Source organism: Falco cherrug, chromosome 8, assembly GCF_023634085.1.
Source record: "Falco cherrug isolate bFalChe1 chromosome 8, bFalChe1.pri, whole genome shotgun sequence".
In the NCBI taxonomy this organism is placed as follows: Eukaryota; Metazoa; Chordata; class Aves; order Falconiformes; family Falconidae; genus Falco; species Falco cherrug.
Window position 1 is genome coordinate 11,418,101 of NC_073704.1, and position 12,507 is coordinate 11,430,607.

The 12,507-nt window shown below is 43.7% G+C and overlaps 1 protein-coding gene across 1 annotated transcript in view; it reads right to left on the reverse strand.

Moving 5' to 3' along the window:
* The window catches only part of UNC80 (unc-80 homolog, NALCN channel complex subunit), a 129,843-nt gene extending 117,877 nt beyond the window's left edge, over positions 1-11,966 (reverse strand). The window contains exons 1-4 of the mRNA XM_027808587.2: positions 11,786-11,966; positions 10,387-10,435; positions 3,782-3,938; positions 2,537-2,835 (exon numbers count right to left, since the gene is read on the reverse strand). Coding sequence (XP_027664388.2) covers positions 2,537-2,835; positions 3,782-3,938; positions 10,387-10,435; positions 11,786-11,877 — 597 coding nt within the window. The 5' untranslated portion in view covers positions 11,878-11,966. The remainder of the gene's footprint in view (positions 1-2,536; positions 2,836-3,781; positions 3,939-10,386; positions 10,436-11,785) is intronic.
* Between the last annotated feature and the right edge of the window lie 541 nt (positions 11,967-12,507).

The following is a 12,507-nucleotide window of genomic DNA, read 5'->3' on the forward strand; positions in this document are numbered from 1 at the left end:
CTGTCATTTCTGTGATGCACAGATCTTTCAAGAAATGAGTGATACCATGTTCAGTTCTGTGGTCAGTATATGCTAACTAAAGGGCCACTGATACTACCCAGCAGACATTTCAAGGACAGCTATTAAAATATAATGGGGAAATCTCAATACAAAAATATACAGGAAGCTTTTTCCAAATGACAATTCTATACTAGTTAATGAACCCCATTTTTTCCTAGGACATTAAGCTGTAAAATAAAAAGCCATTCCTGTGTCAGAAAGCATCCCTTCTGACCATATATAACCACTGCATATTTAGCATTCAATCTCAGCCTTAGGATTGACACTTCAAGATTTGAACTTCTTGCCCCAAAGGAATAAGAATACTAAATTTTAAAACATTACTTAGAAATTGAGGAAATACGAAATGTAACAAATTACTATGAAATAGCCATATATAATAATATTATTATTAGCACTATTAGTACCTGAGCTATGTCAATACATAGTCACTTACACTTGTGCCATCATCTTCTTACATATGCAAGTAGCTGAAATCACGTAAAGTAGTACACAAGTAAATCTTGGCAGCATCAAAGTGCAGGTATGCACTTACTTGACCTAAGGTCAGATCTGCATTAGGAGGCACTGATGTTGGTATAGTCCAGCTATCCCCAAAAGGCAAACAAACATGGTAATAGCAGTTTTTGCAGCATATTTATAGCTGCACCACAGTTCCCTGTTGGCACAGCTCCTCATGCCTCAGCAGTTGAACTTGATGATGCAGACAGAGCTGAAGGAATGGCAGGAGCTTACAGCTTGTACATCTCCAGCCTTTCTGTTCCCTATTCTTTATTAGTGCTGTCTTGTCATAATGAGCTCACAAGCTTTCTTATAAATGAAGCTTATTTTTAATTATTACTTTTACTAGGGAGCACCTTGCAATGCTTTTGGAAGCAGTAGCAGTAACATGTTGCATTTTTACTTTGCACTACTAGCTGTTGATGACATGCCACCACTTTTATCTACAGTTATTAAGTTACAGGATTACATGTATCCCACTCGCCCCTCAAAAGCCTCATCTAAAATCACATTGCTAAATACACAGATCCTCTCAGAAGTTAAGAATTCCATCATTTCGGTCTGCCTGTGCAAACATGTATCATCTTCCTTGAGCACATGAATTACTTTGGTTATCCAACCAGATAGTATTCTTCCCCTGAGACCTATACAACTGTAAAACACAGAGGGGACAATGCTAAATTAGTGAGCCAGTTACATGCCTCATTTACCGTACCTTTTTTGAGCTTTGCTTTGGTGACAGCAACATACCTGTTTTCGTAGGCTTTTCAACGTTCATCCCTACAGTATCTCAGAGATTTTCAAGGTTAACCTGAGATACTGTTATAAACCCCATCCAGTAAATGGGAAATTACATCCCAGAAAAACTAATATGAAAAAATTGGAAACTTAATCTCTAATAGCCAGGGTCTACCTCCAGTTCCATTTCCTTTACTCAAAGGGCAGCCCACATTTGTGTGCGTAGCAGTGGAAAGAATTCAACATTTCTTCCTGTCATTTCTCAGTAGCTTACAGAAAAAATGTGGAACTAGTAAACAAGTATGAAAAATTTGGGCTAAATAAATCGAGCAATACTGTACAGGAACCCAGTAGCAGAAGTAAGGAAAGAATGCAGCTCTCCAGACCTGCTTTCACCTGCTGTAACCAAAAGATTATTCTTTATCTCCTGTACTTTCTTATCTTCAATTCTTGCAGCATATGAGGCAAGATTAGGACAGATAACAGCCTCCATCACTTCATGACTTTATAGACCTTTTCCAAGCACTTAGTCTCCAAAGCCAGTTTCTCTTCCAAGGCCTACCTGCAAACATAAAAGCTAAATGGTGGCCCTCCAGAGAAGCTGAAGACAAGAGGCAGGAGTCAAAGCATGCAGAAAATGTCCCCTCATCACACCGCTCTGCAAAGCTGATGCACTCAGCATAAAACCAACAAAAGGACCCCAGTAGACAGGAAGCCCACAGCCTGCTTCCAATTTCAGAACAAAGGAATGCTCAATTGCCTTTCCTACTGCCATGCTTATACCACTATCATGCATTCCTGGTAATTAGCGTCAAGATGATTAGTAATGACAACAACAAATCCCAGTAGCAGCCCCACAGTAGAATCTCTGAAAAGCTAGCAAGGCCCTTCTGAGCAATGGCTGAGAATCTCTGGAGCAAGCTAAACCTTGCCATCCTTTCTGTAGGTTCCAGTGTCTCAAAGAATTCCCAAAGACCACAGATCTTTGACATTCCCAAGGGCTGAAAATGGCTCACTTCATATTTATTTGCCTTTGTGTCTGCCTGATGTTGTGGTGATTGTGCATGTGACTGGAAGTATTTCTTTCTGATGGCAGTGGTGTTCTGCCAGCTTGTTAAAACATTTCCAATGCCAACCCAGTGTGCGCTGTAGGATGAAATGTAATGATCACACAAGCAGAATCATTTTCCTGCTCAGATCTGTCTCCACAAAAGTACTGCATCAGTGTTCCACTTACTTTAATCCTGTGGACAAGGGGAGCAAAGAGGAATACAAATAGCTCCACTGTGGCCATGGAATTCTGGAAAAACTTCCTTCTGTTATTCTCCTCATCATCATTTGTGGCGCTGGGCCGGGGATGTCCTGGTGATCCTTGATTTTCAGCCTGGTGGATAAAGGCGCTACTGCTCCCTCCCCAACTAGAGCCTCTGTCTCCTCCAAATCGGTCATTGCTGCAGTCCTGAGGGGCCTCCAGCAGCATCCAGTGAAGAGTGTGAAGAAGCTTTGTTTCAGCCACTCCAAGCTTATCCTGATGTCCTGGATGGAAAAATGCATCACAGTATCTCACAAGGTTTCTATTAATGGCACTGTTGAGACTTTCAGAGCTGCACAGAAAACTGGGCATCCAACTTCCTGATAAGAATTTGAAAATTAAAATTCTGCCATTAAAAGTATCAGCATCTTGTTTCACTGTGTTTGAAACCTCCTAATTCATAAGCCTTCATTTACTTCACAGTGTTTGCAGTTCAGTCCCCGAGATGTCTGCTGCAAGGCAACTGAATGCACAGACATAGAGTCATCCTAAAAGATGTCAGCTTGACAGTCTTGTCTGTTTGACTCTATTGAATAAGACAAAATGCAAGTGAGGACTGCAAGGTGCCCAAGCTTTGTCCTGTTGATGTTCCCTATTGGCATGTCTCACGAAGCAAGTTCCTGCTGAAATCATTGCTGAAATCAGTGAAAGACTAGTAAAGTAAGTTAGATTTCAACCTGTCTCTAACACTATTATCTGATTGACTTATCTGCTGAGAATTGCATGCATTGCTCTGAATAAAAAGAAGGAAAAAAAAAGTAAAAAAAAAGAAAAGAAAAAAAAAAAAAAGAAGAGTACTGAAGATGTTGAAAATACCGGCTACATCTGGCCACTGCAGCATGCCTTGATAGAAATATGCATTCCTTCAAGGAACCCATGCCTGCTGGGTGGTAAGGCTTTTGATAAAGCTAGTTTTATTATCTCTGGAAAATAACTAGCAAAATATTACTGAACTACTTTGATTCTTCAGCTCATCAGACCATCAGCTTCATTGGGGAAGATCTCACAGGTTACCCTGCTACATATGAGAACAGATCAAGAAAGACAATCCACAGAATGAGCTAACTGGGATTCTAAGATTTAGAATACGTCGGCACCCTGATCATCAACATATCGTATTTTGAGTGATAACTTTAGTAATGTAAAAAACAAATTCACATGAGCACTAACCTAGCTTGTTTCGGTTGGAGAGCAATGTTGCGGTGCAGTGCAGCACATGCGGGAGTGCAGCTTGGACGAGTTCCCAGCGAGAAATGCTCTGGATGGCTTCAGAGAGAGCTGGAGAAAGGCCATGCAGCTTGTTTTCTACTAAAACTCTTTCAAAAGACTAAAAGTAAGAACAAAGGGGGAAAAAAAGACATTATGTATCTATTTCTGCACATACCTTCTAGTACATAGTAAGTACATTCTTTTTTAAAAAACTGTAATTTTTCATTACGTAACTAAATCATGCCTTATAATATTTTTCCTGAAAGCCACAGACTGTAGCTAAAGCTCACCAGACATATGGACATCCTTGGCTAAGAAATTAATTGGCCACTCAATATATTTTATGTAATAAAAAGGAATTAAAGCAAGTATCATGTGTATATTAGTAAGTGCTGACATCAAGCCAGACTTAGAATTTTGCTGGGTATTAATCTGGCATGCCAGTAATCCTGTTGGAAGTCACAGGAGCTAATGAAGCCTGTATTTGTGGAGCTGAGAGCTGGGTATTTTTCTCACACACACGCTTTTTCAGTTTAATGTAACATAAAGGGCAACCCATTAAAGGTATGTGGGCCTCAGGAAATGTTTTCACACCCTGCCACAAAAAATAATCAGTGTACAGAATTCTATGTTGAGCCATGATGTAATGGTTTTGTGAACACTTAAAAGAGCTGATGGCTACAGCAAGTTCATTATTTCCACCTCAAGCAACACAAAGCAAGACAACCTAAGGAAGGATCCCTAAGGAAGTTCCTTATTGCTAGTTGCTCCAACCATTTCAGGAAGTTTTCCCTCTGACCATATACAAAGACCTTATTACAGGTCACAAAGCAAAGCTGCCAACAAACGTCAGTGTATAGGAAGTCACACTGCCCACCTATAAGAAATCCCAGATTCTAGTTAGGAAACTAATAGACTTTATTTATAGAACAATGGCTGAAACTGGAGGGCATTAATTGTAGTATATGGACAAAACCACTGGCTGCCTGAGTCAAAAATACTGTGCCATGGATTAGGTTGTCAGCAACATGTATTTCTTAGCACCAGGACTGGCTAACGTGTCTACCAGGGAAAGGATGCCTCAAACCACTCTTGCAGCTATCTGCTGGGGGCCACATTGTCTACAAAGGTAAACAGTCTCCTACTGAATCTCCTATGAACCTCCCGATTCATTCCTATCAGTTCAGGAATGGGGGGAACATGAAGGGATGGCGGATGCTTGTAAAGCCTTTGCAGGCGGGGAAGCAAAGTACTCATCATATGGCCTGAGTATTCTGTTCTATTCAGGAACTACAAAGTCATCAAATCAGGGTAGCAGTCAAAAGCACATTGCTATAAAGACAAGAGGCCTAGAACAACTATCCCAGACAAGGTTACCTAAACAATAGCGGGGAACAAAACAACATAATATCCCCAGAAGCAAGACAGGAGATGCGTGGTTAATGCATGACTGCAAAACAAAGTCAAAGAGCCAGTGAAAACCATGACATTTTATTTATTTTTGTCAAAAGGGGACAGGGTGGCACTCCTTACCTGTTGCACCAGCCACACACTCCCACCTCTACTCCTGCATCAGCTCTGGGGCTCACTGAAGCTTTCATTCAGGCAAACCAAGTATATACACAAGCCAAAATGAAGCTCAGCATAGAGGTAAGTAGTTTCCATCAAGTTAGTGAGCTGAATTAGCTCACTGAAAGGCCTGCCAAGCACCAGTGATGACCTAGGCTTATCTAAAGAAATTATCTTCTCACCTCCAGTAGAAAAGCCAAACCATAAGCTCATACTTCAGTACAATGATGAAGCTATTCAGTTTACACAGCCAAGGGAGAGAAAAAAAAAATAAACAAAACCCACGAAACCACCACTGTGATCAGCAACATCATTCTGAACTGTGATGGAAGACACATTGTTGCTCTCTGGCTTTCCATTCAAGGTTTCATTCACAGGTATTTCAATGGCATCAGGGAGAAAGTCCTCCAACAACTGTCTTTGGGAAGCCCTGGCCCACATTCTGCATACCTCAGAACCTCAAAAGGAAGCCAAAGAGTCTGCAATTATGTCTTTAAATTAGGCTTATATTCATCTCAACATTTTGTGTTTCTGAGCCACATGAAGCTTTTCCTACACAGTTAGCCACCAGATTCCTCTGTTCTCTCCTGGCCTGAGCACAAAGCTAAATATATTTCTGTACCACAACGAAAAATTAGCTTCCAGAACAGCATATGTGATCACAAGCATCTGAGACAGAAGTACTGTATGTCACCACAAGAATGTTAACACAAAGGCTACTGTACGGAAAGCACCAAGCGTCCCTGTGTGCTACGGGCACTGGCTAGTACACAACTGCCACTGTGCCTGTGCTGTCAGTGGATCTAGCTGGCATCAGTCCCCACACTGATAACTGTCACAATCAGCCCAACAAGAACATGCAGTTCTTTGGACAAGTGTTCCCATGGGATTTGCCTGGAGTTCTCCATAAGGGTCCAGCTCACATCAGCTTCTGCCTACACCAGATGTTCAAGATGCAATGCCCTGGGTTAGCATTTGCTCCTGTAGAGCCTCCCTTTTAGTCTGCTATGGCTCTACTCTAAATTCCAGGACCTGCTACAGAGAATATACAGACATTAAGATGAAAGACCTAATTTTCACCCCACAAGAACTAAGCAATTGCTGCTACAGCTGAGAGGAGTTACATGCTTCAATAAGAAGGCTGAATAACAATGTCAGAAGTAAGCTCCCTGTAAGTCAGTTAGAAGAGAGATATTGTCATGCCTATGGGTATGTTTGGAGCTGCAGCCTCAGGGCTTCTTCTTGGCTAAGAAAACAGTTCCCTACTTAGAGCAGGCTTGTCCCTGCCTGCAACACCCCATGTGTCAAAGGATAAGGAACACCTGCCAAGGTGGTAGCAAGGGAAGTCACTGTTATGCCTTGGCTAGAGAAAGGGCAGTCCCTTTCAGCAGCACACTGTGTGTGTGTTCAGCTCCCTCGGGGCCACTTTCCACAAGCATTTTCCCTTTTAGCCTGGTGATGCCATCTGTTTTCACAGAGTGGCGGTCAGTCTTGTCTGGCTGCCTTCCCACTGCTGCTGTTCTCCTTTTACCTTCTTCTCCACCAGGAACCAGAGGGCTGTCAAACGCTCTGTGACCGGGGTCAGCCTGTATGTCACTGCTGCTGGAATGGGAACAGGTAGCTGCCTGAAGAAGCCTAGACAAGCACTACAGGACAGAGCAGATTCCAGCTGGGCTTTGCCATGGTTTTCTAGACAGCTTTGCTCAAGTTGCATGGAATTCCACTGCTCTAAGGCCAGGGTAGCCATATCTGCAGCAAACTGCATAAGGCAGCAAGGGCTCAGCCAGGCCCCTAGCCCCCACTGGACAGCCAGGACCTTGGGAATCTCAGCACACCCTTGTTCCATCCTCTCAGGAATGCCAGATAAGCTGCAAGTCTCCTCCGGGGAAGTAGCCCTAAAGGATCTCACTTGAAAAAAATTAAACCATCCAAAAAAGATTATCTAGGAGATCAGGGCCCAGTGCTTAGACTAGTGTATGTACAGAAGGACCCTGGCAGTGACACAGAGAGACTATTAGTGCTTCTTGAATTGGACTTCTGTCCTTGGAGGGAACCTTACTGTCCTGTCCTTCCAAAGCTGAGGCTGCATCACGGTGGAAGGCAGAAACCGTTGCTAAAGTCGCTTCAGACTGACTGGAAAGAACTTGAAATGCAGGCAGACAGTATTGTTAGTCTGGGGAAGGTCCCCCAAGTAGGGAAGAGTTCCTGGAAAAATCTAAAACATTAATCTAGGAGTTCATAGCACAAGGGACGGTAAGGCTCCATTGTTTACTAAATGTAGTAATAGTACAAACACTGACAAACAAGGGAAAACAGATACCAAGCATTTCACTTACACAAAATTCCTGTGTTAAATAATTCTGTTTTCTGCAACCATGTCCATTGGCTAGAGAAAATAAAGGTGGCCTCTTTTTGTTCTGTATCTATCTTTTAATCATTCATAACAACAAAACATATTGCTGTGTTTGAAAAAACAAGTAAAAAAAAAAAAAAACAAAACCAGAAAAAGGTAAAGTTTGAATTTACAGGATCCCTGTGAAAACCTTTGGGTTCTTCCATGCCCAATGCAATCTAGAGTAAAAGAATTTAAAGCATATCCTAGAGTCCCTTACCCTCGCCCCCAAAAAATACATTAGCTGTGTACAGCACTCTCATAGATGTGAGGTCATTTAGAGCTTCGACTTATGCACATTAGAAATGACATTGTGTCGGGGAAGAAGAACTTTAGAATGGGGAGAAGGAAGAACATTAATTTCATACTAAAGCACATGAGCATTTAGACAGTGTAAGAGAACGTGCAGGGGGCTGGAATTTATCTTCAGATTAAAGGCTGTTATTCATACACCAGTTGAAGTCTGTGTCATTGTTCAGGTAAGGAAAACAAGGGACTGAATGGTCCAGGCTTTTCCTTAAGTATTACGGTATAAAGAAAAGCTCAAAGAAGCAATGCAGCCTGCTCTTGCAGACCAGATGCTGTACTCGCTGAATCCAGGCCTCCAGCATCTGCTTATTCAATGTTCAATATGCAGCAAATTCTACTGCAGGAAGTTTAAAGCCAATAATAATAATAGAATACTGTACAATGTGGTGACATATACGTTGTCCGACAGCTAACTGCCAATAGACATGCCTAGAACAATTCAAGCTAAAGAATTTTAAAAGGACAGGTCATATAACAGGTGCACGGTATTTTTAGGCACACTAGTCAATACAGTCGTGTTAGATAGTCAGCTTGATGTTTCAGAAGACAAGCCAGCTACCTGACAATTTCCAGAAACCCTGTCTCACCCATGCATGCAGCACTCTGCTACCCCACTGAATAACATGGAAGGTGTTGATACGGGCAAAAATTCCGGTGCATTGGCAGGGACGGGAAACTGTTGGGCAAAAGAAGATGGCAGATGCAGCAGCTCAGGCTGTATCCCACCAATTACTCAAAACTAAGCCTCACTTTTCATTAACTAATGATTACATTAAGAATCGGAGAAGAATCAAGTTCTCCTTCATCCAAGGGGTGGAAATGGATTGGATCTTTGTGAAATGCATTTTTCCAGTGCTCCCTTTCCCTTAGCTGAAGTTTATGATTTATATTGTCAAGTTTTGGGTTTGTTTTTTGGTTGTTTTTTTTTTTTGTGTGACAACTTTTCTTTTGTTTTGGGGAGTTGTTTGGTGGGGTTTGGGGGTTTGGGGTTTTTTTCACACTTAGAAAATTCCATTAAGTCCTCATAGAAGAAAGCTGCTTTAGAATCAGCCTTGGGGACATAGAGGAAGACCTGAAGCCAACAGCACAGCACGAAGTGCAAGGAAATCAGAGACAGATAGGTACATCACAGAGAATGCAACAGAGAAAGAAGCTCTGTCCCTCTGTCCAACAGTAATAGTCATTAGCTCACAGGTGGGGCCATAACCTCAAATTATAGGTGCTTCAAGGCATGGTTCCTGCATGGTACTGAGATTTCTGGTAAAGGACATAAGGCAACAAGCTCCATTTTCCAGTCTCTGAACAACCAGGAACTGTCAATGGTATAAACCAGTGATGATGCTTTTTGCTCCATGTGCCAGAATTGCAAAATACTTTACTCACCAACACAGTAAGCCAGCAGTCCTCTATTAGTATGTGGTATCTAGCAATAACCCTGAAAAATTTATGGATTTCTTAGAAGAAAATTAGTCAGCAGCAGCTAGGGCTTCTCCAGCTTAACATCTTGTGAGAAGTCAGAAGATTGCTGCAGAGAGACCTAAGTACTTTAAACTATTAAGATACATGTCCAGACCAAGTTTTTCCAGTCTGTCAAGTTTGGCTGCAACTGCTTAATGTACTTTAAGTTATCCAAAGATCAGCAACAGTTCAAGGAATTCAGAAATTGCCTAGGCACCCATCTTCGCTGAACTTGCTGCATGCCTTCCCTTTCTCCTCCCTTTAGATAGTAGATTGAGGTTTCATTTGAAATAGAAACAAGAGTTATTAGTATCTGCATAATAATTTCTCTTTAATTATGCTGCTAAGACATGCTCCATGTATTTTCCAGTGGAGGAGGTATTTTCATCTTACACAATGGTGAAAGTATTGTTTAAAGCCTGCTAGTAATATTTAGATGTCTAATATTTTAAGTCTGAAAAAACTGCAGTAAACGCAAACGGAAAATACATCAATCTCATCTGAAAACATACACGATGAACCCCAAGTTTAGACCCAGATTGTCATAGATCAGTCTGCTCATACCATTACTTACTTTATTTAATTACTAACTTGTTCAGTTACTAGTGTCCAAATCAATATATTTTTGTTGTGTCTAGAGAGGTGCATGATATCCAAATTCTCTAGATGGGAAAAGATTTCACATCCTCCATGTGATAAGAGTACAAAATTGAGCTGAATGGACTAAATCCACTTCTGGCATAAGCTGAGAAGCTGGACAATAAGCCACAATGGTCAGATCAAGTTGCATGAAAAGTTAGTTACTAATAAGAGTTGAAAAAGAGAGACATGTACATACCACACAGGAAGCTTCATATTGTTTCCCCAGTTTAGGTCTTAAAAATGCACTGAAGGAAGGGAGAAAAAGTGTTAGAGATCCACTACTTCAAGCATGGATTTTGCATATTCATTTTTAGGATTTTTCTCATGTCAGAAGGTTGACAAAAGGCTGAGAAACTTAACATAAAGGGAGACATAAGGCCAAAACAATGTTCAGATACCTGTTGACATCTGACAAAATGCTGTTATCTTCTCTAGAAGACATAAGTACCCACATTGATATGCCAAAAGTTAGTTAATCCACCCTTAAGAAAAGTCCTGTTCCCCATGGATAAAATCTTCCATCAGACAGTTTTCAGCCATTTTACCTCAGTGAAAGATTTTCAATACATTCTGTTTAAAATGTGTTAAATATTACTGAAATTTGCCTTGCCTCTATTTTAAGCCAGATTTAAGCCATTTGCCAGTTTTGTATTAAGTATTTTCCTACATAACTGCCGATGTGGAAGGCTTATGATGAAACGCAGGCCTGTACCCTGTAAGTAGAGAATACCCACCCTCTACTGTCATTCCCCTCCATAATGGGATCAGAGTTAAATATTAAAAAAAATAATCAGGTCACCTTATTGCAGCATTACTGGTTTGTGGTTTTTGGGGGGTGGTGTGTTTTGTTTTGTTTTGTTTTGTTTGAGGACATTGAAACTGTGGAATAAAGGGGGTTTGTGACTGAGGCCTTAAATGAGAGCCACAACCTTCAAACCTTCCAACCTGCCCCCCCACCCCCCCCACCCCCCCTACTGCAATGTTTTCAGTTTAGGATGCTGTTGAGACAGGAGATAGACAGGATTCACAAGGAACATGAAACCTCAGCCACACATTCAGCCTGCCCCTCACACATCATTAGTCTGCAATCCAATGAAATAAGGTGAGACTGGGACGTATCTGTTTGCATGCTGACCTCTCAAAGCATAGATTACACTTCCAGAACGGCTGCAATTACAGACACAAGCAAACCTCCCAGTCTGGTGCAGCGCAGAGGGATGCTGCTTCTGGTGCCAAAGCTCCAGGAGTCCTCTTAAAAGGGGGGGGGGGGGGGGGGGGGGGGGGGGATGTACGGGACAGGGAGGAGGGGAAAGCTGCACAGATACATATACACATGGATGTTTTAAAGTCAAATCAAGAAGCTGCCTGGGACTGCCACTAGGTTAAGCTGCCTCCAGTCCTTCCCCCATCCCCAACGCACACAGATAGCTCTATATTGAGTGCAAAGAGAAGAGCTTGTTTCAAGCCTTCATGTTGCAGCTGCGATAACCACTTCCTCCCCGCCACTGGGCAGCAGCTGGCCCACCGCCCCCCCTCCCCACTTCCACTGCCCTGTTGCAGCTGCATCCCAAGTACCCAGGGCTTGCTGCTCTCACCTGGTTTGCCTCCATAGGAAGGTCTGGATGGGTAGAGGGATGCCACGGCCGCTCTCCTGCTCCTGTCCCTCTGAGCTTTTCCTTTTCACCATGATGCTGATGACAGCTGCCGCTGCGAGCCAGTCTTAGCAGACACTCCGGTCGGGCTCTCCCATGGCTGCCTCTCCGTAACTCTTTTACCCTCTTCCCTTCATCCTCTGCAGCCTACCCCCCCCCGCCCCCTCACACCTCCCTTCAGCTTTGCTGGTGCAAAATGGCTGCAAGAAGGCAGGGAGGAAATTAGGGGAGCGAAGATGTCCGCGTCCCTCTGCTTCCTCCCTGCCTTCAGCACCTCCCTCTGTGGACAGCTCCCAGCACCGCCAGCCGCGCCGGCAGGCGGTGACAGGGGAGGGCGGGGGCGGCCCGGGGCGGGCGGGGCGGGGGGGGGGGGCGGTGGACCCCGGCCCCCCCCCCGCCCCGCCCGCCCCGGGCCGCCCCCGCCCTCCCCGGCCCCGAGCAACAGGCCCGCTGCGCCCCCGCCCCACCGGCGGAAAGTTGCGAAACCGCCACAGCCCCGCGGCGGGAGGGGGATGCGGGGGGCAGCCGAGAACCGCACGGGCCGGGAGAGGTCGAAGGGGCTGCTCCTGCGGGCCGGGTGGGGTCTGGCCGAGCTGCGCCCCCCCCACCCCCGCCAGCCGCCGCGGGGTGGGACCGAGGAGGGTTTTCCAGGTGCTGGTGGCGGG